The sequence below is a fragment of the Protomyctophum parallelum genome, assembly GCF_964188405.1.
Source record: "Protomyctophum parallelum genome assembly, chromosome: 2".
Lineage (NCBI taxonomy): Eukaryota > Metazoa > Chordata > Actinopteri > Myctophiformes > Myctophidae > Protomyctophum > Protomyctophum parallelum.
The window spans coordinates 47,359,356-47,386,504 of record NC_139699.1 but is presented as its reverse complement, the minus strand read 5'-3'; the positions used below and the strand labels follow the sequence as shown (position 1 = coordinate 47,386,504).

General features: G+C 43.8%; 1 protein-coding gene across 2 annotated transcripts; it reads right to left on the bottom strand.

Annotated features, from left to right (window-relative positions):
* Positions 1-991: 991 nt before the first annotated feature.
* On the bottom strand, positions 992-27,149 carry fah (fumarylacetoacetate hydrolase (fumarylacetoacetase)). Of its 2 annotated transcripts, XM_083759893.1 has the most exons (15): positions 26,995-27,149; positions 26,320-26,430; positions 24,588-24,709; positions 22,394-22,443; positions 19,965-20,055; positions 19,249-19,346; positions 18,573-18,625; positions 17,146-17,245; positions 14,574-14,704; positions 10,466-10,541; positions 10,323-10,369; positions 9,389-9,490; positions 9,087-9,204; positions 1,392-1,442; positions 992-1,335 (listed from the first exon to the last, which is right to left on the bottom strand). In XM_083759893.1, the coding sequence occupies exons 1-15, from the start codon at positions 27,073-27,075 to the stop codon at positions 1,316-1,318; spliced, it is 1,251 nt and encodes a 416-aa protein (XP_083616019.1). In that variant the 5' UTR covers positions 27,076-27,149; the 3' UTR covers positions 992-1,315. The 2 variants fall into 2 exon arrangements, with proteins under 2 accessions (XP_083616019.1, XP_083616018.1); XM_083759892.1 differs by having other exon boundaries at positions 992-1,442.

Below are 27,149 nucleotides of genomic sequence, written 5' to 3'. Positions count from 1 at the left end.
TACTTCCGTGAACCAGGGGAATCGAAGGGATGAGCGAGTTACGTCAGGACTTCGGTGCTCTATAGCACGGCCAGGGGTTTGTAAGGCAATCAAGCGCTCAGAGCCATTTAATAGAAGAGTTGCGATATTGAGGGGGCAGAAACCGAGCGCTCGAGCGCTGTTCATGCAGCCTGAACTGAGACAAGCTGGAGTTGGAAATACATCGTTTTCAACGAGGGCGGCGCAAATAAGAGCTTTTTTTAAGCAAACATGACAACTGTTTTAAAGTATTGTACAGCAACAACTCAACTTGATGTTTATGTTGTACTAATACAAAACAATCTGAAATGAAGGGATTTAAGATCATTAATGCTGGGCTGTTGCCTGAGTCCAATGCATTCCTGCCTATACTTCCGGTCCAGGACTTGTCCCAGTTGGTTGTCCCCATTCTCAATAGAAGTCTATGTAGGAGAGCCGCCATTGGACTGCAGGCCCCATGAAGTGAACGCAGTTTGCGTAACTCTGTCTATATCTAAGGCTCTGCAAGCGCTCCCCTTCCCCAATTCAGCTGGCGGTGCTTAGACGAGTGAGTGGCCAGGGGTTGGTAAGGCAATCAAGCGCTCCCCGGTCCCAGTTCAGTTACAGAGCTGTGGGATCAATGTAGCGCACCTGGGAATGATATACGTGGTGTAATCAGAAACCAGCCAATCAGAATCAAGTATTTGGACTAACCGTTTAGAACCCGTGAACTAGATGATTACAGTGGCGAATATATCGCCCATGAAGGGGGAAGAAGAAGGAGAAAAAAACGAGTCAGCCGCAATATTTTATTTTTTAGGGGGCCTAAACTATACTTTCTGGCCTTGACAACCCATGCATCCAAACAGAAAAGTCCTATCTGATTGCATTAAACAACATTAAACAATGTTAAACTCACTTAAACACACTCAATGTGCCATTCACTTTAAGCATGCGCATTATATAGGACAAGAAATGAGACACACAAAAGAGATTCAAAATTGATATTACGTGTTTATCACCAAAATGATTCCATTCAATGCACAATTGGCAACAATACTCTGACCCGATAACAGAATATTACTGTAATATTCATATCATATTATAAATGATAACAGAAGTTTACTACAATATTCAAGGAGGATTTCAGTAACAGCGTCTCGACAAAAGGTCACTTCACAAAGATACCATAATAGTCTATGAAACTCTGAGACTGTACGAAAACCCAATATGATAAAAAGCCAAGGTCATGAATTATACACAATAGACCACGTTTGTGCGTGCGTGCAAAGCTTTGTTGGTGGTTGCTCTGTCACTGTTACAGGGCAGGGAGAATGGATGGGTGGTGATGTCATTGTGATGTCATGGTGATGTCACTGTTACAGGGAGAATGGTTCCTGTGCACGGTCCAAAGCCCACTCTGTAGCCATCGCCTTGACAGTATCCTGTAGACATACGTGCACAGACACACACACACACACACACACACACACACACACACACACACACACACACACACACACACACACACTTTATTTTGAAAAACATTTAAAAATGCCTCAACTAGCCGATCTACATGGACACGCTTGTAGATCAGCTGTTCAAAAAAGTTTAAAAAAAAAAGTTTAGGGATAATAGTGAAATAGTGCCCTAAATATACTAATGGAGTGTAGAGTGAACATATAGAGCCCTAAATATACTAATAGAGTAGAGTGAACATAGGGCGCTATATACTAATAGAGTGTAGAGTGAGAATAGGACCCTAAATATACTAATATTGTAGAGTGAACATAGGACCCTAAATATACTAATAGAGTGTAGAGTGAGAATAGGACCCTAAATATACTAATATTGTAGAGTGAACATAGGACCCTAAATATACTAATAGAGTGTAGAGTGAGAATAGGGCCCTAAATATACTAATAGAGTGTAGAGTGAGAATAGGACCCTAAATATACTAATAGAGTGTAGAGTGAACATAGGACCCTAAATATACTAATAGAGTGAAGAGTGAACATAGGGCCCTAAATATACTAATGGAGTGTAGAATGAACATATAGCGCCCTAGAAATACTAATAGTGTAGAGTGAACATATAGGGCCCTAAATATACTAATAGAGTGTAGAGTGAACATATAGGGCCCTAAATATACTAATAGTGTAGAGTGAACATATAGGGCCCTAAATATACTAATAGTGTAGAGTGAACATATAGGGCCCTAAATATACTAATAGAGTGTAGAGTGAACATAGGGCCCTAAATATACTAATAGTGTAGAGTGAACATATAGGGCCCTAAATATACTAATAGTGTAGAGTGAACATATAGGGCCCTAAATATACTAATAGAGTGTAGAGTGATAGGGCCCTAAATATACTAATAGAGTGTAGAGTGAACATAGGGCCCTAAATATACTAATAGAGTGTAGAGTGAACATAGGGCCCTAAATATACTAATAGAGTGTAGAGTGAACATAGGGCCCTAAATATACTAATAGTGTAGAGTGAACTTAGGGCCCTAAATATACTAATAGGCAAATATTGGCTTCAGTAGTGAAGTCTTGGTGCAGATTAAGAACATTACTTGTAATGCATCCAAAAGAAGGCCTTAAAAATCATCGGGGTAGATGAGGACCTTGCCCAACAGCAGTACGCCATCGGCAAGCTGAGTCATCGCAGAACAGTTGCAGCAACAACTGTTCTCTACAAGATGCATACTCCCAACTGTCCAGTGTCCAGTGGACCTCAAAGCACTACTACCTCAAGCTATAGAGTGTAGAGTGATAGGGCCCTAAATATACTAATAGTGTAGAGTGAACATATAGGGCCCTAAATATACTAATAGAGTGTAGAGTGAACATAGGGCCCTAAATATACTAATAGTGTAGAGTGAACATATAGGGCCCTAAATATACTAATAGTGTAGAGTGAACATATAGGGCCCTAAATATACTAATAGAGTGTAGAGTGATAGGGCCCTAAATATACTAATAGTGTAGAGTGAACATATAGGGCCCTAAATATACTAATAGAGTGTAGAGTGAACTTAGGGCCCTAAATATACTAATAGAGTGTAGAGTGAACATAGGGCCCTAAATATACTAATAGAGTGTAGAGTGAACATAGGGCCCTAAATATACTAATAGAGTGTAGAGTGAACATAGGGCCCTAAATATACTAATAGTGTAGAGTGAACTTAGGGCCCTAAATATACTAATAGAGTGTAGAGTGAACATATAGGGCCCTAAATATACTAATAGGCAAATATTGGCTTCAGTAGTGAAGTCTTGGTGCAGATTAAGAACATTACTTGTAATGCATCCAAAAGAAGGCCTTAAAAATCATCGGGGTAGATGAGGACCTTGCCCAACAGCAGTACGCCATCGGCAAGCTGAGTCATCGCAGAACAGTTGCAGCAACAACTGTTCTCTACAAGATGCATACTCCCAACTGTCCAGTGTCCAGTGGACCTCAAAGCACTACTACCTCAAGCTCACAACTCACGTCGAATCACCCGGAGAGTACTACCAAGCCACGCCCTGGAAACCCCCAAGTCAAACACCAAATGCCTTGACAGGAGCTTTCTCCACTCTGCTATAAGGACATGGAACAGCCTTCCCCCTGTGGTTGTTGGAGACATTGCATCTAGCAGTGTTCACGCCTTCAAGAAGAGGCTGAACAAACACCTCCTCAGTATGTGACTGTAATCCCACAAAGCTCAAGGACTGTCATTCACCCAACATTCAGTTTAGACATATTGTACGCCTGACTGAGTAGCTGCAGGTCATTGATAGGCTTTTTGAATGTATTTTCTCATAGCCTGTATCTGCTTAAGCTTAATAATAATTTAAAAAGTAAAGAAAAACCACTGCCGTACTGCCTGGACTCAATGTTCTCTGTTCACAATGATCAATGTTCACTCTGGGTGAAACATCCTTTAAGATTACGTCAGCCATGGTTTCTTACTCCGACAGAAAGCTGTTTATCTACTGCGTATTTGTCCTCCTTTTGTCTGTAAGATTTACATTTTTTTGTCTGTGTATAAAAGCTAAAATAAGATGACAGATACAGAAAATAAAGGGAAGCACATCGAGCACACATGGACGACAGCCAAGCAGACGACAGCCAAACAGAAAGAAAGAAAGACAGACGACTGCGAGAGGGAGAAGCATAAAATAATGAATTATTAACGCTAGATCGTACGCAGACAGGAGGAGGCCTGTAAGGAGGTGTAAACCAGTGGTTCCCAAAGTGGTGTCCGGGGACCACCAGGGGTCCCTGAGGGAGTTCCAGGGGGTCCCCAGCTAAATTATAGCTTGTAACCAAATAGACCGAAGGTTACGTATGTAACTATGGTTCTATGAGTCCCGAATGACCACCAGAGGCTGACAAGAGTTTTCAGGCAGACAGCGCCCGCCCCACACTATTGTGGATGCCATCAACAACGTTCATGGGGCGAGTAATCGTACCCTAGAATCTGGCGTAAGGTGCCACTCTTAATGGGAGAGTCCCCATATCATGGGCTGCCCCGAGAGAAGTACCCCTGGAATATATCTGTGCCGCTGCCTCATGGGCATCACGGCCAGTTCTCCATGTTCCACTGGATGAGTGTTGCTCCCCATCCGTTGGGCGTGGTTCTCTTAAGAGAGTCCTCCGATTCTACTCCTTATAGTTTGTGATCAGGATTCCTCGTGACTTTGCTGGTATAAGTCATTCAGTGCTTAAAGCACCGCCTCTGGCGGTCAGCAGGGACGAAATATAACTAACGTTACGTATGTAACTACGGTTCTATGAGTCCCGAATGACCGCCATAGCACTCTTGTCACTCAGAATCCTCGTGGGCTCGCGAGAAAATTCTGTAGAGACTGAACCCCTGTAGACCGCCGGAAGATTTAGAGTACTCCGGGTCATCACAGGGTCAAAATTGACATTGACGCATGCGCGAAGGGATGTATTCAGCAGTGTTGTTTTTGTCGGCCATTTTTTTATTTAGTCTCAGTCTTAGTCCAGTTTCAATCACCGTTGTTAGTTTTTATCATATTTAGTCGAACTCATCCTTTTTTTAATTTAGTCTAGTTTTAGTCGACTAAAACTTGAGCATTTTAGTCTTTATCTTAGTCCATGAAACCGTAAATTTATTCGTCTAGTTTTAGTCTGACAAATTAGTCTAGTTTATGTCTGACAAATTATTTTAGCCATGCTTGCATTAAAATAAGTAAAATACATCCGAAAAATAAAGAAATAAAATAAAGTGCCTGTTTTGTGTGCTGCCTAATAGACTTAACCACTTGAACCCCAGCATCCATATTCTGAGGGGTAAATATAAGCTAAAATACTTGTATTATAGGCTATTTCAAAGAGACAAACTAAGTACAGAGCCACCATGTTTACTAGAGTTTAAGTGGTTAATGAAATTAGCTAGTTCACATAAAATCCTAAAAGAAAATGCATCTGAGGTCAGTGTTAAGAAAATAAAAAACCTCCCATGGATATAACAAAATACTGTAAGAACATCAGCCTTTTGGCAACTTTCTTTCTTCTTCGAAAGATGAAAACGGCACACACAAATTTGCAAATAAACTTAAATTATTTTCTTTTTGTCCAGAATGATGAAAACGGCAGGACCTATGTTCAATAATACAAGTCAAACATTCAAATTAATTAAAGTGCCTAAATTATTGGAGCCAGAGCTCTACTTCAGAGCTCAACACTCACTCACTGTGTCTCACTCACAAAAAAGTGAATATAGCAAATATAGTTCACATGGCATGTAGTTATTAAAGATGAAACAAGGCAGAGCTTGCTAGAACTAAGACAATGGATGGGGAAAAAGTGCATTTTTTAATCTTTCAAATGAAAACTTATACCAGGGTGGATTTTGAATCACATTTGTACATGTTTTAAACACTTAAGCTGCAAAAATGTAACACAATCTCAGTCAAATACTGTACGAACTGCAGCAATTCTGCAGACCCCTTTTTCCCCCCTGTGCAGATGAAAACGGTTGGACCTACAGTAAGTCGAGTCAAACATTCAAATAAATTCAAGTATCAAACTTGAGTTGGAGCCAGTCAGCCAGAGATCTACTTCTTCTTTCCAATGTGGTTCTTGCACTGTTGCGGCGACCAGTTGAGAGTTCACCAGTTACACTGAAGACGCACTCTGCAAAGGCTTGTGACGCTGGTATTGCCAGAAGATCCAAGGCCAAAGGTTTCAGACGCACAAAAAAAGTGTCACTCTGAGAAACCCAAAACTCTATCCCAGACACGCCAGCAGCTTGGGACAGGGCATCTTTGTATTTCTGAATCTCCTGCCTGATAGTGGCCTTGAGGGGCATGGGCCTGGATGACTAGGATTAATTTTTTTAAATCCAGGCCGCTTTGGCAAAGTGGCTTTCTCTTCAGTCTTACTCTGCCCGCTTGCCTCTTCCTGTGTCTCTTCAGTATCCTCCTCCTGCTCCTCTTCACGGATTACTGGTGGCACACTGCGAGTGATGTAATCCTCAGCTTTTCTCAAAAGTTCCTGGATTGCCTCCTCCTCATTTTCAATGAGGACGTCTACTGCTAAACTGGGGTCGACCATGCAACATGCAGCTGCAGCAAGTGGATTGAACCTGTCATCTGTGACATTAAGGAAAAGGCCAAAGCGTAGCTCAATATTTTCCTCATCTTCTGTGCCAGTGCAGCTGCATCCTTGTAGCTCCGGGCATGAACCCTGGAGAACTCAGACAGGTGACCAATCAAGTCCAGCAATGCAGGCACAACAAGACATAGGGAATTGGTGTCACTTTGAAGTAGTTTTGTGTGTTCAGCAAATGGAAGGAGCAAGGCCTTGAGGATAGCCAGCTTCTGCCACTCACTGGGTTGCAGGCTGTCCCAGGTCATGCTCTTAGCTACCAATGAAAGATGGTCCTTCACCTGAAGAGTGCGAGACATCATCAAATAGGTACTGGACCATCTGGTTGGGCAGTCTTTGGTGAGGGTGAGTCCACACCTTGCCAGTAACCGCTCTATGGTAACGGATGATTTGCGGAACAGTTTCACCAGGTGCCTGAGTTTGTCCAGGACTCTCTTGAATGTGGGTTCCTTCTGGATCACATTGACGACTAGCTGAAGGGTATGGACCACACATGGGGTCCTCTCCCAGGTTCCGTACCTAAAGAAAGTGGAACACAGAACACAGAGACTTTTCATAACCATTGCATTAGCACATACTTAAGAACTAATCGCAGCAAACATGCACACAGACTGACCTTTCATCAAGGACTTCTGCCTCTTCTCCCTCTTCTTCGCCCTCGTCAGAGCTGGTGTCACTGTCCTCTTCATCATTGTTGTTACGGAAAGCAGCAACCATGTTGCTTCCATTATCCGTGATGATGGTGATGATTTTTTCTTTTGGGATCCCCCATTCTTCTGTTGACTCCTCCACAAGAGTGGCGATAGGGCCGATTCATGCCGAATAAAAGTCGGTTCGGCGCTGTAGAGCCTACAATTTGTTTGAATTTGTCCTTTTCGTCCAGGTATATTTTGTCCACTGTGTTTTTTTTCTTTTTGGCACAGTGACTCTTCTATCCATCCTCTCAATCATTTTGGCAAAATCCTTATCTTCCACTAGGCGTGAAGGGAGGCCTATACGGGCTATCCACAGTGCTACACCTTCCTCTTTGAACTGTTGGTCTAGAGAGTCTGGTGTGGGCCAGTAAAGACCCTTGTATAGCTGGCCTGCTGTTGTTCTTTCTGGGTGGTTGGTTGGTGGTTGCAGCCGGTGGATCTGGAATCTGGGACAGGAGTAAATACAATGTCAGGACAGATACACACATTGCACAGGATAAAATAGGAAACTATAGGATATAGGCTAAGTAAAGCATTTATTATACTTAATTAAAACAGTATCTATATAATTGCAGAGTCTGTCTCTGCAGACACTTTTAGACACGTTTCTGCAGGCAAGATGCATTGCAAACATGTTGTTTGCATCCATGTAATAGCTTGTGTTTTGTGCACACTGACTGGGTTGTTTGCAAGTTACTATAATAGTTTGCTTGCTGTAGTGCTATTAGCTCATACTTATATATGCTTTAAATAGGCTAATAAATAGGCTAAACTTGCAATCAAACTGAAACCATAGTTGACCCACCAGTATAATGTATCTTCAATTCATTCAACTTCACAAGTTCACAGCACACGCATTTCTCTAAAGTTCTCAACAAGTGGCTACGGTCGCTACGTGTTAAGAAGCTAACGTAAGTTGGACTGAAGCCCCCTCAATTTGCGTAACTCTGTCTTACTTATGGTTTTGAATTAGGGTAGGTTTTATTGTAGTAACATTAAGCCGTCAGTACTCTCAACAACAAAACGTTGATTTAATGTTACATTCTACTTGTAAACAACCAGCAGGATACTTTTTGTTAACTTACCTTGAGTTCTTTGTGGTAAATGCTGATGTGTCTCTTCAGGTTTGTTGTGTTTTTTCCTTTTATCTTGTGGACACATTGCTCTCCTTCGGTTAAAATCAAGCATTCTGTTTTATTCTCCACATCGATGTAGTGAAAATGTTTCCATATATCTTCTCTTCTTTCTCCCGATCCCCGTGCAAAGTATTTTAATGTTTTATTTTAAAAGTATCGACTCGGTGTGTAGTGTGCGGTGCCCGCTGCAAAATCAAAAGGAGGCGTGTCGTGTGAGTGTGTGGGCCATTTCCGAACGCACAACGTGCGCTTCATAGCAAAGAGACAGGAGGAAGTGATACGATCATTATAATAATATAACGGTCAGCAGGGACGAAATAGAACCTTATGGGACTGTAACTCTGAGAGTGTACAGATGGAACCAAATGGACCCTTATGGGACTGTAACTCTGAGTGTACAAATGGAACCAAATGGACCCTTATGGGACTGTAACTCTGAGAGCATACAAATGGAACCAAATGGACCCTTATGGGACTGTAACTCTGAGAGCGTACAAATGGAACCAAATGGACCCTTATGGGACTGTAACTCTGAGAGCGTACAAATGGAACCAAATGGACCCTGACGGGTGCATTTGGTTCCAGTTGTACACTCAGTGTTAAATGAACAGGTGTGGCACTACCTGTGAGTGTGACTTCATCTCCATCCTTCAGAAAGGTTCTGGTGTGACCTTCACCGAGTTCGACGACCTTTGAACCTCTCCATGACAGCTCCAACATGGAGCCGAAGCTGTCTGGGTCCTACATACACACACACACGTACGCACACACACGCACACACGCACACACACAGCACAGAAAAGCAAAGCTTACGGACGGACAGCAATTTACAATGTAGTCATTTATCACACGCTCTTAATCCAGAGTGATTTACAATAAGCAAGAACACACACCCACACACCCACACACACACACACAGACTCACAGGCCCACTGATGGTGCCGGAGGCCAACAGGTCTCCAGGCCTGACGTTGCAACCGTTGACCGTGTGATGGGCGAGCTGCTGCTTCATAGTCCAGTACATGTACTAGAGAGAGAGAGAGAGAGAGAGAGAGAGAGAGAGAGAGAGAGAGAGAGAGAGAGAGAGAGAGATTAACCTTCACAGAGAGACACCAAGACACAGAGAGAGAGAGAGAGAGAGAGAGAGAGATTAACATACACAGAGAGACACCAAGAGACACAGAGAGAGAGAGAGAGAGAGAGAGAGAGAGAGAGAGAGAGAGAGAGAGACGCACTCAGAGTGAATGGTGTTTTCTATTTGTGTTTTTCAGTAAGCCAAGCTGTTTTCAAACGCCTCTAACTCAGAAACACTGTGTCCAAAACAAATCAAAAAACGCTGAAAAGGTCAGATAATGTACCTAATGTTGGCACCTGGACACAGAGCAGACTGACCCTAGACCTCTGTTTAACACAGAGGTTTAACACAGAACCCATTCTGGACGGGAACCCCTTTTGGTGTTTTAAGCATTATGTAATACTTTAGCTATTGAAAAATATCAGATCTACAAGCTCATAGTGCGGCACTCGGTGCCGCGCTATGAGTTTGTAGGTCTGCTATTTTTGTAAAATCGTGAAAATGCAGCACAAATCTTTGAACATATATATTCTTTCAGAGCGAATGTTTTTAACTAAAATCTTTGCTCCTGAGGGGTTCCTGTAATAACATATTTTCAGATGGTGGTCGGTGACCTATTACATGACAAACATGACAAATATTGAGCACTACTGATGGAGGAAACATGAGGTATTTCAGAAAACGGTCAGGATTTAGAAGATTTGTTTTAATTTCGACGTCAGGCCTAAATTACCTCCATTCCATTCCACACATATCGTGTTGATCAAGTATATCACATTCTTACCTTGAAGTTAGACTTGCATATGGTCGACGCCTCTGTCATGCCTTCCCCTAGAAATACACATAATATGATATGTATCGTCGTTTACAGCCGCCACGTCCAGACAGAAACAGAGTGTGTGTGTGTGTGTGTGTGTGTGCGCGTACCTTTCAGTGCCACAAACAGTTTGACGTTGAAGGTGAACGGGTCGTCATGACACAGGTAGGGGAGGGGCTTAGGGTCCTGGACAGGAAGAGGACAAACAGGAAGCCACAGAGTTATAAAAGGATAGAGTGCGGACAGCCCCGCCCCCCTACTGTTCATTGACCATAAACTAGAGAGAGGACAGCCCCTCCCCCTGCTGTTCATTTACCATAAACTAGAGAGGACAGCCCCTCCCCCCTACTGTTCATTGACCATAAACTAGAGAGGACAGCCCCTCCCCCTGCTGTTAGTTTACCATAAACTAGAGAGGACAGGCCCTCCCCCTGCTGTTCATTTACCATAAACTAGAGAGGACAGCCCCTCCCCCTGCTGTTCATTTACCATAAACTAGAGAGGACAACCCCTCCCCCTGCTGTTCATTTACCATAAACTAGAGAGGACAGCCCCTCCCCCTACTGTTCATTTACCATAAACTAGAGAGGACAGCCCCTCCCCCTGCTGTTCATTTACCATAAACTAGAGAGGACAGCCCCTCCCCCTGCTGTTCATTTATCATAAACTAGAGAGAGGACAGCCCCTCCCCCTACTGTTCATTTACCATAAACTAGAGAGAGGACAGCCCCTCCCCCTACTGTTCATTTACCATAAACTAGAGAGAGGACAGCCCCTCCCCCTACTGTTCATTTACCATAAACTAGAGAGGACAGCCCCTCCCCCTGCTGTTAGTTTACCATAAACTAGAGAGGACAGCCCCTCCCCCTGCTGTTCATTTACCATAAACTAGAGAGGACAGCCCCTCCCCCTGCTGTTCATTTACCATAAACTAGAGAGGACAGCCCCTCCCCCTGCTGTTCATTTACCATAAACTAGAGAGGACAGCCCCTCCCCCTACTGTTCATTTACCATAAACTAGAGAGGACAGCCCCTCCCCCTGCTGTTCATTTACCATAAACTAGAGAGAGGACAGCCCCTCCCCCTGCTGTTCATTGACCATAAACTAGAGAGAGGACAGCCCCTCCCCCTGCTGTTCATTTACCATAAACTAGAGAGAGGACAGCCCCTCCCCCTGCTGTTCATTTACCATAAACTAGAGAGAGGACAGCCCCTCCCCCTGCTGTTCATTTACCATAAACTAGAGAGGACAGCCCCTCCCCCTTCTGTTCATTTACCATAAACTAGAGAGAGGACAGCCCCTCCCCCTACTGTTCATTTACCATAAACTAGAGAGGACAGCCCCTCCCCCTGCTGTTCATTTACCATAAACTAGAGAGGACAGGCCCTCCCCCTGCTGTTCATTTACCATAAACTAGAGAGGACAGCCCCTCCCCCTACTGTTCATTTACCATAAACTAGAGAGAGGACAGCCCCCCCCCCCTGCTGTTCATTTACCATAAACTAGAGAGAGGACAGCCCCTCCCCCTACTGTTCATTTACCATAAACTAGAGAGGACAGCCCCTCCCCCTACTGTTCATTTACCATAAACTAGAGAGGACAGCCCCTCCCCCTACTGTTCATTTACCATAAACTAGAGAGAGGACAGCCCCTCCCCCTGCTGTTCATTTACCATAAACTAGAGAGGACAGCCCCTCCCCCTGCTGTTCATTTACCATAAACTAGAGAGAGGACAACCCCTCCCCCTACTGTTCATTTACCATAAACTAGAGAGGACAGCCCCTCCCCCTACTGTTCATTTACCATGAACTAGAGAGGACAGACCCTCCCCCTACTGTTCATTGACCATAAACTAGAGAGGACAGCCCCTCCCCCTACTGTTCATTTACCATAAACTAGAGAGGACAGCCCCTCCCCCTACTGTTCATTTACCATGAACTAGAGAGGACAGACCCTCCCCCTACTGTTCATTGACCATAAACTAGAGAGGACAGCCCCTCCCCCTACTGTTCATTTACCATAAACTAGAGAGGACAGCCCCTCCCCCTGCTGTTCATTTACCATAAACTAGAGAGGACAGCCCCTCCCCCTGCTGTTCATTTACCATAAACTAGAGAGGACAGCCCCTCCCCCTGCTGTTCATTTACCATAAACTAGAGAGGACAGCCCCTCCCCCTGCTGTTCATTTACCATAAACTAGAGAGGACAGCCCCTCCCCCTGCTGTTAGTTTACCATAAACTAGAGAGGACAGCCCCTCCCCCTGCTGTTAATTTACCATAAACTAGAGAGGACAGCCCCTCCCCCTACTGTTCATTTACCATAAACTAGAGAGAGGACAGCCCCTCCCCCTGCTGTTCATTTATCATAAACTAGAGAGAGGACAGCCCCTCCCCCTGCTGTTCATTTACCATAAACTAGAGAGGACAGCCCCTCCCCCTGCTGTTAATTTATCATAAACTAGAGAGAGGACAGCCCCTCCCCCTGCTGTTCATTTATCATAAACTAGAGAGAGGACAGCCCCTCCCCCTGCTGTTCATTTATCATAAACTAGAGAGAGGACAGCCACGCCCCCTGCTGGTCATTTCAATGGAAGTTGCTCAGTGGTGTTTTTAACGCTCTACTTCCTGTTTGACCACCAACAGTTGGTGGTCAAACAGGAAGTACATGTATAAAGTACAGCACCACTCACTTCAGACGGGTCTGATTTTTTTCCCCTTTGAAAACAAAACACATGCCGATTCCTGTATAATAATAACAAAAAACATTGCATGGATGCACCTGGGACGTATCCTCAGTGATGTATCCTGAGGTCAACGGGGTTTCGGGTCTCGCAACATCATACCCCTCACTCAGGCGAACCAGCCGGGAGTGATCAAGTCCCGACTTACGTCCCAGTAGCTACCCTCAATCAGTCCCACTAGGGAAAAACCAGGGGCACACAATCCGTTGGAACTACTCCAGAACTACTCTGCCAGGGCTAGGCGGTACACTTCTGGCAAATGGAGGGACTAGGCTCTGTGGGTTGTCTCCTGTCCGGGCTCCTCCTACGTCTCACCAGGTCCACTCCTGCTCTCACCAGGAGTAGAGCGAGGACCTGTGCGTTGCACCAGAGTCCCAGCACCAGACAGTTCATTCAGGAGTATATAACAATATATATAATATATTATTATGATATAATAATAATAATAATAATAATAATAATAATAATAATAAAACTTTATTTGTATAGCACCTTTCATGACATGAAATGCAGCTCAAAGTGCTTTACAGAACAATGGAGAATAAAAGAAAAGCAAGGCAACGACAAAAAACAAGCAGTAATGCAATACAGTGAGGACATGAATAACAAAAAATAAAAAATAAAATAAAAGATCAATTAAAAGCAATGTTGTAGAAGTGGGTCTTGAGCTGAGCTTTACAGAGTCTACAGAGTCTACAGAGGCTGCCTGACGAAGGTACAGTGGGAGCTTGTTCCATGCCGACGGCCCGTAGAAGCAAAAAGCTGCTTCCCCGTATTTTTTAGTTGCCATTTTTTTAGGCAAAGTGAGCAGGCCGGCGGTGGAAGACCTTAGGGGGCGGTTTGGGACATATTTAGGCAGGCAGTCATGTAGGTAGGAAGGTGCGAGACCATTGAGAGCTTTATAGACAAGTAAAATAATTTTAAAATCAATCCTAAAAACAACCGGAAGCCAGTGCAGTGATGCCAAAACTGGAGTAATATGTTCTCTCATCTTAGTTCTAGTTAAAACTCTGGCTGCTGCATTTTGGACAAGTTGTAATCTGTCAGTTGTTTTCTTAGGCAGTCCTGAAAAAAGTGCATTGCAGTAATCAAGCCGAGAAAAAACAAAGGCGTGGATTAGCGTTTTTGCATCGTCCAAGGACACATAGGCTCTGATTCGTGCAATATTTCTAAGGTGAAAAAAGGCAATCTTGGTAACATGATTAATGTGTGAATTAAAATTCAATTCGGAATCAATATATAGAATATATTATATCATTATAATATAATAATGACCTGGATAGCGTTGGGCTCAGTGAAGGGCATCAGGGCATCCATGGGGACCACCCAGGGATAGGTCAGGGACCACCCAGGGTTAGGTTAGGGACCACCCAGGGTTAGGTTAGGGACCACCCAGGGTTAGGTTAGGGACCACCCAGGGTTAGGTTAGGGACCACCCAGGGTTAGGTCAGGGACCACCCAGGGTCAGGGTCTCACCTGGATAGCGTTGGGCTCAGTGAAGGGCATCAGGGCCTCCATGGGGACCACCCAGGGGGAGATGGTGGTCCCAAAGTTCTTCCCCAGGAACGGACCCAGTGGAACGTACTCCCACGCCTGGATGTCCCGCGCTGGAACAACACACACGTGCACGCACAAAAGGTTAAAATGGCTACAGTATATCTAATCTAATATCTAAGATATATCTAATCTCAATAGAAACAAATATATACAAATGATTTTTCACTTGCTTCAGTGCGTCTGGTACCTCTAAACATGCTTATGATCATACAAAACATCTAGGTAAATAAAACTGCTGGAAAGGCGTCATTTTCTAAATTGCTGCCTGGAGCTCAAATTGGTTATACCTTAAAATTGGTTACTATTCAACCAAGAAAGGTGGGTTTGGTATTGGTCTTTATTGTCTCCACCAGGCCGAAGGCATGGGGGGAGTTCGGCATGGGGGGAGAGTATGTTTTGCACTCCATCCGTCCGTGTGTCCGTCCGTCCGTCCGTCCGTCCGTGTGTGTGTGTGTGTCCGTCCGTCCGTGAGCAGCTAATCTCGGCCACCGTTAACCCGGTCGATGCCAAATTTTGCACACGCACTCCCTGGATGCCAACGATGAACCTCTGCCCCAAACTTTCCAGAACGGCCTGTTATAGCGCCACCAGGAGGCCGCTTTGTGCAAAATAGGTTTTTGCACAGCACACCTACAGATTTTGTCCAAACATCACGCAAATTGGTACACAGTCTCTCTAGAGCCATTCAACCAAACCGGTCTTTCAGATTTCTCACACTCCATCCTGATTGGTTAAGATTGGCTTCCAAAGTTCACAGGAGTGCTCAGTTTCAAACAAAATGCTGCAAATCATGAACACATCGCGTGATTTCCGTGAAATTGTGCACCCACATTCCCACTAGGCCGAGGACGAAATGCCACATGAACAATTTCAACTCAGCCTCAAGGTGGCGCTATAACTGGCCGAAAAGTGTTTTTACCTCTAACTGCACGGATCTGTGGATAACCTGGTGGAGACCTGTGCCCAGAAGGGCACTTTTTCTAGTTCATCATAATTCTGTAATAATAAGCTCTTCTGCAAGAAATGTGTTATGTGGACAGGTGTTGCCAATGACAGGTGTTATAGTGAAAGGTGTTACCAGCAGGTGTTGCCAATGACAGGTGTTGTAGTGACAGGTGTTACCAGCAGGTGTTGCCATTCAATCAATCAATCAATCTTTATTTATATAGCACATTTTTCAGGCAACGAGTGCAGTTCAAAGTGCTTTACAGTAAGAGCAAAATATATATAACAAAAAGAGCAAAAACACAACAAGAAAGCATCAACTACATAGTAATAACAAACAGAAAAAAGAATAATAAAAATAAAAAAGAATAATAAAAATGACAGGTGTTATAGTGACATGTGTTACCAGCAGGTGTTGCCAGTGGTAGGTGTTGCAGTGGCAGGTGTTGTAGTGACAGGTGTTGCCAGTGGAAGACGGCGGAGACAAAGCGTTTTTCGACTGTTCAGGAGGGCTGGATTTCCAACGAAGCAAGTTAGAAATGCATGCCCCACCCAGATATTATGCCTGTGTCTCTTTTATGCCCATATATGGAGTTCTTTGTCAGGCATGCCCAAATGTGGAGTCCATGCAGATGTCAGAACAGCCCAGCTCCATATATGGAGCCTGGGCAGTGGTTCTGGACAACCGTGGGTCCGACCGAATCGACACCAGGCACTGCAATCCCTGTGGGGCAGTGGAACGAGCGTGTCCAATTTGAAGTCGGTGGGGCGAACGGTACACACAGAGACTTGGTGCATTTATAGTTAGATAGATGTATGCTAAAGTATAGGACAGTAGCTGCAGAGAATTTGTTAAACTCAACGGACACGTATATATATATATATATATATATATATATATATATATATATATATATATATAATCGTGCCCAGGGCTCTGTGTGTGTGTGTGTGTGTGTGTGTGTGTGTGTGTGTGTGTGAGAGAGACAGAGAGACAGAGAGAGAGAGAGGGACAGCGCGTCTATCTTCTCTTCACACCTCTGCTTGCCAAGCGCCATAACAAATGTAATAGCCCATTGACACGCTCTACAGAATACCGTGGTTCCTGCCAATGGAATAAAAAATATATAAAAAATAAATATAGAAGACAGTTGTATAGCGCCCTAGAAATGTTCAGTAAGCATAGCAAGGAGCTGCTATGCCATAAGGGGTATATTAGTTGACACATTAGACATTCCTTCAATAACTATACGCTGTGAGGAAGAAGAGGAGAGGGAGTGAGGACATCGAAGGGCCACACACTATCCAGCTGCTTGGGGCACGAGCAGACATATGCAGTGCTACAAGTCACGCCAAGTTGTTCCCTAGTGTGATGTGCTTCGCTGTCTTACCTGTTTTTTATTTTATTTGATGTTTTGCGTAAGGGGACTGCGGATGTAAACTATAGCATCGTTGCTATATCCGCTGTATGTATGTTGCAGTCCATTAATATGCATTCATTTTCCCGTCCGAATAAACGACTAAAGACAAGTGCAGTAACCCTTACCACTCCAGTCGTTCATCAGGACCATGCCAAAGATGTGTTCATGAGCTCTCTCTATGGGGATGGGCTCTCCCAGCCGGTTCCCTCCTCCTACGAAGAAGGCCTACAGATAGAAGACATACGTAGGGCTGTATTTTGCGTGTCTTAAGTACCAAGTCTTATTACTAAACTAAAGACCTGGAGGCGTGATCAATGCTGTTTGGCCACTCAGAATAGCCAAATGGCATTGATCGGTCTTTAGTTTACTCAAGTTAGGGAATAAGACCTGGTACTTGAGACACGCAAAATACAGCCCATACCGTGTTACTGTACATGTACTGTACTCTACTGCAGTGGTGGGGAAAAAGTACTCAATTGTTTTACTTAGGTAAAAGTACCAATACTGCAATTTAGAACTACTTCGTTACAAGTAAAAGTACGGAATTGAAAATGTACTTGAGTAAAAGTACAAAAGTATCGGCATCAAAATGCACATAAAGTACTAAAAGTTAAAGTACTCATTGTGCAGAATGTGCCATTTCACAAGTTCTATCTATTGAAAATAGCAGATCTACAAGCTCTCAATGGGTCGCAACGCGACGCATTGTGATCGGCTATTTTCAAATGGCCGAAATGTGTAGGGTTGAAGTGGTTAATGTATGTTTTCTAAATACCAAATAACTCAAAATTGTACTCAAGTACATGAGTATATAAGTAAATCTACTTAGTTACTTTCCACCACTGCTCTACTGTACATCTACTGTACTCTACATGTGTTCATGAGCTCTAGAGAGAGCCTCTCTCTGACTGTAGGTCGGTGGTTCCCCAAGTGGGGTCCGGGGACCCCGATGGTGTCCCAGGGGGTCCCCAGATAAATGATAGTTATAGGAACCAAATGGACCCTTATGGCTCTGTAACTCAGAGAGTGTATGTTCCATTTGTACACTCAGAGTTAAATTAACGTTGCTTTTACAATACTGTATAAATTGGGGGGGCCCAGCGATAGAGATATTCCATTAAATGGGGGTCCATATAGACCAATGCATGTCAAACTGGGGGTCCTTGAAATTAAACGGGTTGAGAATCACTGCTAGAGCCGTAAAGATCTTCTCTTACGGGGGTCCCTGGCATGTATTTTCAAACTGGGATTCCGCGGGCCGATTAGTGTCCTAGGTGGTCCTTGACGTGAAAAGGTTTGGGAACCACTGCTGTAGGTTACAGTAGGTTATAGTATCCTATATATTATAGTGTAGGTACAGTAGATAAATGCTGGATTCACCCTCAGACAATACAAACACATGACAGAGTGGTTACACTGTATTATATAGTAGACTAACTCTACTATTATAATACACTCTACTAAGTAGAGTATATATTATTCAGTAGGTTACAGTAGATTATAGTACATATTATAGTGTAGGTTCAGTAGATGAAAATGCTGTATTATTCACCATTTCCAGCTCGATGTCCATTTGTTTTGACGGTCCAAACACAGGAGGCAGAGCTATAGGAGAGGAGAGGAGAGGAGAGGAGAGGAGAGGAGAGGAGAGGAGAGGAGAGGAGAGGAGAGGAGAGGAGAGGAGAGGAGAGGAGAGGAGAGGAGAGGAGAGGAGAGGAGAGGAGAGGAGAGGAGAGGAGAGGAGAGGAGAGGAGAGGAGAGGAGAAAAAATTAAAAACACGTTTCCTCAGATACAAACAATTGGAAGGAATAAATGGTGTGTACTGTATATGTTTGTGTGTGTGCATACACGTGTGTGTGCGTTCGTGCGTGCCCACAGATGTGAGCGTGCGACTATAGGGCTGGATAAAATGTAATATAATAATATATAGATACATTTTGACCAAATACCTCAACATGATGCTGAGACAATAATATCATGTTGTTATCATTGCCTTTTATTCTGAAGAATAGCAGATCTACAAACCCTGACTGCCACCGATCAGTCCCATTCCATTCTGCTTGCAGAAGAGCACCTCAGTGGACAGTGATAGTACAGTAACAGGGTCTTACTGTGGTCAGTGGACAGTGATAGTACAGTAACAGGGTCTTACTGTGGTCAGTGATAGTACAACTACAGGGTCTTACTGCGGTCAGTGGACAGTGATAGTACAACTACAGGGTCTTACTCTGGTCTGGTCTCATCTGGCCCGAGGGTCTGCGGATGGACGTTCCAGAGACCACCACAGAGGATGCTCTGCCATGATACCCCACTGGTAGCCTCAACCTGGGTGGGCACACACACACACACACACACACACACACACACACACTGGTATCATTCATACAGGCACACAATCTCCTGTCAATCACAGAGAGAGAGAGAGAGAGAATGTGTGTGTGTGAGTGTGTGTGTGTGTGTGTGTGTGTGTGTGTGTGTGTGTGTGTGTGTGTGTGTGTGTGTGTGTGTGTGTGTGTGTGTGTGTGTGTGTGTGTGTGTGTGTGTGTGTGTGTGTGTGTGTGTGTGTGTGTGTAAAAAAGATGGCCTTCCTCCCATGAGAGGGCGAGGGAATAAATGAGGTGTGGATGAGGAGAGGAGAGGAGAGGAGAGGAGAGGAGAGGAGAGGAGAGGAGAGGAGAGGAGAGGAGAGGAGAGGAGAGGAGAGGAGAGGAGAGGAGAGGAGAGGAGAGGAGAGGAGAGGAGAGGAGAGGAGAGGAGAGGAGAGGAGAGGAGAGGAGAGGAGAGGAGAGGAGCCTGGGAGATGGTGCAGGTTTTAAATGCAGTCAGACTGATGCTCTGAGGCACAAATCAATTAAAGAAACCTTTTAGCACTGTCTAGTCAACCCTCTCCTCTCCCCTGTGTGTGCGTGCATGCATGTGTGCGTGCGCTTGCGTGTTTCGTACCAGTTGGGCATCAAGGCGTTCTCCTTCCCTCTGAACATGATGCCAACGTTGGTGGCGTGATCTCTGGACGAGTAGAAATCAGTGTAATCACCTGTTGAAACATTACACTGATAGAGTTAAATCTGTTCATTACACTGATGGAGTTAAATCTGTTCATTACAAGACTGGGCTGGGCTGGACCCTGCAGGAAAGCAATCTCCAGCCAAGACAATGTAAGTTGACTATAACAGGGCCAGAACACAGAGCTCATGAGAAGGATGGAGAAACACTGGCAGGAGGCCACCAAGATACAACGCCCCAGAGACCCAGAGTGTGCCACCGCTTGCAGTAAAGAGATCAACTGCTGCAGCAACGATGTCATGAAAGGCAAGTCTCCACCAAAAAAACCCTGAACCTAATCGGGGTGTCAAGAGACCAAAGTTTCTCCCCCACAGTTCCCTGCAGTGGCCAGTGAAGTCAAACTGTGCGTCTGTACCTGAAAGGGACATGTCAAAGGCCAGAAAGCCCACCTCCTTTTAATGTCCTGTCAGTAGCAACTCAACCTGCACCTGAAATAAGCCCTGACCCCTCCCAGAGTAAGTTCATCCTTGAAAATGTAATGATTAGTCGCCAGAATAAAGATCCTTGGTGGTCTAAAACTTGAGTTATTGGTAAAATAACAGCAGGTTGGTGGTCATTTTGAAAAACAATGCTGCCATGGTCACAGGACAAATCTAAATAGTACCACTGTATTCCTCATCTTTTAAAATGTATGATTAGTGGCCAGAATCAAGATCCTAGGTGGTCTAAAACTAAAAAGCAGGTGGCCATTTTGTAAAACAATGGCTTCCATGGTCACCACGAGACAAATCTGTGATGGCCCTATAGCCAAAAATGTTCCTTACTGTGTGCCAAATTAGAATACTTCCCATTATTCAAAAACTATAATTTTATTGTTTTAGGAACACTTTTGTCAACTCCGTCAGACGTCAACTCTGACGGAGTTGACATGTATCTGACGGAGTTGACAAAATGGCATTTGTTTTCATCTTAACCCTCTGTAGTACAATGTAGCCATTTAGTTTTTTCTTCAGTTGTTAGCTAAACCTAACCCTAAACTAAAATACTAAACATTATTTTGGAATTCTTAACAAAGATCATAATAATGTCCTGACGGAGTTGACATGTAAAAGCTGTGACCACATTGATATCAACATTGTTTGTTTAAAATATCAAACAATTGAATGCTTGTCAGACCAGGTGCTCCACTGTTGCAACAAATATAAACAGGACTTGGAAAAGGAGTCTTCAGGCTAAATCTGTCGACAATATTTTCGGATTAATTTAAGACTTTACAAAAAAGTTGACGGAGACGTGGGACACACATTTGATTTGAGATATATATATATAAAATTAACTGTGTATATTGTGTGCTATGTTGTTGACCATCTACTTTCATTTAGTATGTATATTTATGTGATTGTGACAGTATTAGACACTTTTTTGGCAGTTTGAAATTGTGACCACTTGCTGATATAGATACAGGCATTTTTGGGTACAGAGCCTGCTTTTAACTGTATTACATTTAACTTTGCAAGTGCTTTTATTTTTATGAATTAATTTAATTTTAACATAAATAAGGCTCTTATGTGTGGGACATGTTTTTTCCACTTTTGTCCCTCCTCTCAAGAATGAGTGAGGTGCTAAGTATACAAAAACGACTAACATTCACTTCATCATGACTCTGATGAAGACCGCAAGGTCGAAACATTAGTCGTTTTTGTATACTTAATAAATACCTAATAAAAGGCTCTAAATGTCCGTGCTGCGCCAGTCTCTTCTCCTTATGCAACTCATGTCCCTGTACCTGTGAAGCACCGGATCAGCCGTTTCAGGCTTGAGACGCGTTGGTAGACTCCCTTTGTTCCTAGGAATTAATTATCGGGTGAGCTCACACGGCGTGCAGAGCAGACTTATTAATTATCGGGTGAGCTCACACGGCGTGTAGAGCAGATTTATATGCCGCACAATGTCTGTTGTGCACAGGTCATCTGACGATGTCCCCACAGCTGACAGCGAGCGGAGGGGACCGTTCTATATGGCTGTGTATACTGGAACACATGAAATGTATGTAAGATCACAGACACTCTATAGGGCTAGAGCATTTGAAGATTGTGGAATAGTTGTCTGGCTACATGAGACTATGGCATCTACAGTTTGAAAATTGACCGTCATAAGTTATGAGAGCTACAGTTTGACAGTCATAAGTTATGAGGTCTACAGTTTGGCAGTCATAAAGTAGCCTATGTGAGCTACAGTTTGGCAGTCATAAGTTATGAGGTCTACAGTTTGGCAGTCATAAGTTATGAGGTCTACAGTTTGGCAGTCATAAGTTATGAGTTCTACAGTTTGGCAGTCATAAGGTCAGGGGACAAAAGAGACACACTCACCAATTTCTGCAGGAAGATGCATCGTGGCTGAACCCTGTTGCACAAACGCTCTGGGGAGACAAGTACGTTGATAAATAACTCTATTAAAGTAATACATTGTAGAGTATTCATAGTACATATAGACCGCCTTGCAAGAACCTGGTCAATAACATGTTGTATGATAGGACGACACCAGAACCTGGTCAATAACATGTTATATGATGGAACGACACCAGAACCTGGTCAATAACATGTTATATGATAGGACGACACCAGAACCTGGTCAATAACATGTTATATGATAGGACGACACCATCACCTGGTCAATAACATGTTATATGATAGGACGACACCAGCACCTGGTCAATAACATGGTATATGATAGGACGACACCAGAACCTGGTCAATAACATGTTATATGATAGGACGACACCAGAACCTGGTCAATAACATGTTATATGATAGGACGACACCAGAACCTGGTCAATAACATGTTATATGATAGGACGACACCAGAACCTGGTCAATAACATGTTATATGATAGGACGACACCATCACCTGGTCAATAACATGTTATATGATAGGACGACACCAGAACCTGGTCAATAACATGTTATATGATAGGACGACACCAGAACCTGGTCAATAACATGTTATATGATAGGACGACACCAGGCATCTGGTCAATAACATGTTATATGATAGGACGACACCAGTACCTGGTCAATAACATGTTATATGATAGGACGACACCAGACCTGGTCAATAACATGTTATATGATAGGACAACACCAGAACATGGTCAATAACATGTTATATGATAGGACGACACCAGCACCTGGTCAATAACATGCTATATGATATGACGACACCAGGCATCTGGGCATCAATGTAACATTATTTAGAAAAATGCTTTTAAGCAATGTAATGTATATGTAATATTAAGTAATGTAAACTAATAAGTAATCATGGACATGTAAAATCATGTACCTTCACCCTGTAAAGTAATCATGATGTGAACATGCAGCACGGTACATCATTATCACACTTCATTTATATTACACAACATTGTTGAATTAATAATGTCGTAATGTAATGACCATGAATACTTTATTTTACTTAAGACCATTGCTCCAAATCGTTGCTGTTGGGAGGAAACCTCCTAACTCCATGTTTTAGGTTTTGATTTTGTATTTTTCAAGGGTGCTAGCCCCTCCTATACACAGGTTTAATGTTTGTCTTTAGTTCAAAGTTTGTTTAGTAAACTCATTGACAATAAAAGGGAAACTTTACGTCATAATGTGTCGTTTACGTCATATTGTCTCTTTATTGTTAATTAATGGTGTTTAATGTTTGTGTTGGCACCGTTCGTTTTACATCACCATATTACATCACCTAATCAACATGAGTTAGACTTTAATATATTAGCCCCCTCACTTCACCATAAATCAGTGCTATTGAACACCCTTTACGTCTGTGTGTTGTTTCGAAAATATTGAACCAATGGAAAGTAGTAAAAAACACTTGGGACAAAACCTCTTAACTCCATTGGACCCTCAAACGGTCTGCTAGAGCAGCTAACTCCACCTCCTCTCCCCCTCTCAAACTGTCTGCTAAAGCAGCTAACTCCACCTCCTCTCCCCCTCTCAAACTGTCTGCTAAAGCAACTAACTCCACCACCTCCCCCCCTCTCAAACTGTCTGCTAAAGCAGCTAACTCTCACCTGGGGGACCTCCTAGCAGAGAGACAGTGAGTCAGTGGACCCGGACACCCTGGGACCACCTCAAGGACCCCTGGGGGTCCCCCTAGCTGTGGACCCCCTCAAGGACCCCTGGGGGTACCCCTAGCCGTGGACCCCCTGGGACCACCTCAAGGACCCCTGGGGGTCCCCCTAGCTGTGGACCCCTAGCCGTGGACCCCCTGAGACCACCTCAAGGACCCCTGAGGGTCCCCCTAGCTGTGGACCCCCCGGGACCACCTCAAGGACCCCTGGGGGTCCCCCTAGCTGTGGACCCCCCGGGACCACCTCAAGGACCCCTGGGGGTCCCCCTAGCTGTGGACCCCTAGCTGTGGACCCCCTGAGACCACCTCAAGGACCCCTGAGGGTCCCCCTAGCTGTGGACCCCCCGGGACCACCTCCTAGACGTGGGCCCGGGTCTGACCTGCTGCACATGCTGGCGTCATGTCGCAGTGTGCTCTCATTGGCTGACTGACCTGCTGCGCATGCTGGCGTCATCTCGCAGTGTGCTCTCATTGGCTGACAGCAGGAGCTGGACGGTTCTCCTGGCCTCTCTCCACGCCTCGAACCCGAGACCCATGAACGCATTCAGGGTTGGCTGGAAGCAGAGGTGACATGTCATAAAACAAGTTATAACACGTTACAAACATCTTAATAACATGCTATATAACATGTTATAGGCCCCATATAGAACACATTCAGGGTTGGCTGGAAGCAGAGGTGACGTGTTATAAAACATGTATATAACATGTTATATAGAGCCATGAACACGTTCAGAGTTGGCTGAGAGCACAGGCAACAAGTTATAACATGTTATTAGAGACATGGCTGGTAGGAAGGAGCAGAGAGGAACACGTTAGTGTTGGTTCTAAATATGGTGGGCACGCTCCAGCGACCACCCACTAGTTTACAGCCATCTAACTACTTATTTACACATTATTTACTATACCATCATCTAACTACTTCCACATATTTTGTGATAAGATCCCGATACCACAATCTCAGTGTTAGCCGATACTGAATACCGATACCATTGTTGTGATCTGTGTGTCATGTTTATAGCTAGCTATATATCTCGTGCTGTGTTTATAGCAGACTCCTCACTCAAATGTGCACTTGCGGTTTGGGCGACTCCAAAGCAAACTCCACATGTCCCAACATTGTATTTACGTGCCATAGTGTCAACCCCTTCCTTACCCCTGTTTCGGATCGGTGGTTAGACTGGCATATTCGTCGATACCGATATGACCCGATATGACAAATAAGGGCCGATACCCATACTTTTCCGATACCGATACAGTATTGGGACATATTCAGCGTTATGCAGTTATTGAGGGGCGCTAACCCCTCCTATATACAGGTTTATTTTTAGTTCAATGTTCGTTTTAAAAACACCAATAAACAGAATTCAATGTTTGTTTTGTCACCGTTTGTTTTACATCATCATTACATCACCTAATCATAGCAACATGAGTTAGAATTCCCTCCTCGATGTTGTAAGATGATAAGAGTGCCCCTCACTTCACACAGGAGTTTTTTTTGTTTGTAAACGGTCTTGCATGAGGAAGGGTCAGATCTCTCTGTGGTTGCTATGACAACACATGGTTGCTGTGACAACACATGCTGGTGTGGTTGCTATGACAACACCAGCAGTGAATTCGTCACCATCCATCATCACGGTGCAAAAAATGCTCCATATTTGTTGTCATTTTTTTAAACCTTTTCTTCAGCTGTAATACATGTTCTACTGACATTGTTTAATACATGTTCTACAGCAATACTTTTCACAAAACAGCATTTTTCATTGACTCATAAAAACTACTTCCTTTGTTTTGTCTATAGGTCCAAAGTTCACGTGTAGAAGTTTCGTGCATTTTGATCAAAGATCCTGGGACGAGATATATTTTAACTGTTTTTTTCATATAATTCAAAATGGCGAGTGATCTAAAGGTCAGAGGTCAAAAGTAAAAGCATGCTACTTGTTCAAATGGTTCATGAGCTAAGTTTGCATTTACAATTGAGTGCTATAGCGCCACCCTTTGGCCAATGGTTGTGGGTTGCACCGACTGCACGGTTCAGCCAGAACTGCTAGTTTTGGCGGAAGGAGGTGGAGGAGAAGGGAAAAAAAGGCAAAAACAATAAGGGACCAAGACAAAAACAATAAGGGACTAAGCTTGGTCCCTTAATAATAATAACAACAACAACAACCTGATCAAAGACATCCTGGTGTTTGGACAGCAGAGGTCCTCTGAACAGACTCTTCACGGCACTGAGATCCAGAATGTGCTCTCCAATGGCAACCCCGATGCGCTGTCTGGTCTGAGGAGACGATACAGAATACATGAACATAAAACGGAACAATGTCTTCACTGCACTGAGGTTCACAATGCCCTGCTGTCTGATGGGCTGAGGAGACAATACAGAATACATGAACATAAAACAGAACAATGTCTTCACTGCACTGAGGTTCACAATGACCTGCTGGGGCCGAGGAAAGAAAAACAGAAACATAGGCCTACCACTATTTGCCACTTTGTGTAAAGAGGATGCGATGTTTGATTGATTGATTGATTGATTGATACGAATAGTATGTAGAATGGCTACAGTTCCAGGAAAGTGTACAGGTCAAAGGTCAATGCAAAATCTGCTAAGAGGATAAAACCAGGAAAAAAAAATACTTTTAAAGACTTGCGGGTCCTCCATTTTCAATTCATCAGAACATTACATTAGTCAGATTTTTATTCTTTGAAAAGTTCCACAATACAGATCATACATTTAGTTCAGACACAGTCCATTTGGAACGTTCTCTGTGTGCATGCGCGCAAAATCCAAAGTCCATTTTCCTTCCATGAATCAACAACAGGCTAACGTTACTGTACTCACGTCCTGGGCTGTGGAGAACACTCCGTAGGGCAGGTTGTGGAAGGAGAAGTGAGAGCTCTCGTCAACTTTGATGAAGGACATTTTCAGACTGCAGTTGTTGTGCTGCTGCTGCTGTGGGATTCCTGGGAAGAGACTGAACAGAGTGAATAAGCGCT

Excerpts from the sequence above, each read along its gene's own strand:
- fah (XM_083759892.1), bottom strand. The coding sequence starts at position 27,075 with ATGTCCTTCATCAAAGTTGACGAGAGCTCTCACTTCTCCTTCCACAAC. Across the intron at positions 24,710-26,319 it reads ACCAGGATGTCTTTGATCAG|CCAACCCTGAATGCGTTCAT; the intron begins GTTGTTGTTGTT and ends CTCTGCTTCCAG. Across the intron at positions 10,370-10,465 it reads ACTGTTTGTGGCACTGAAAG|GGGAAGGCATGACAGAGGCG; the intron begins GTACGCGCACAC and ends GTGTATTTCTAG.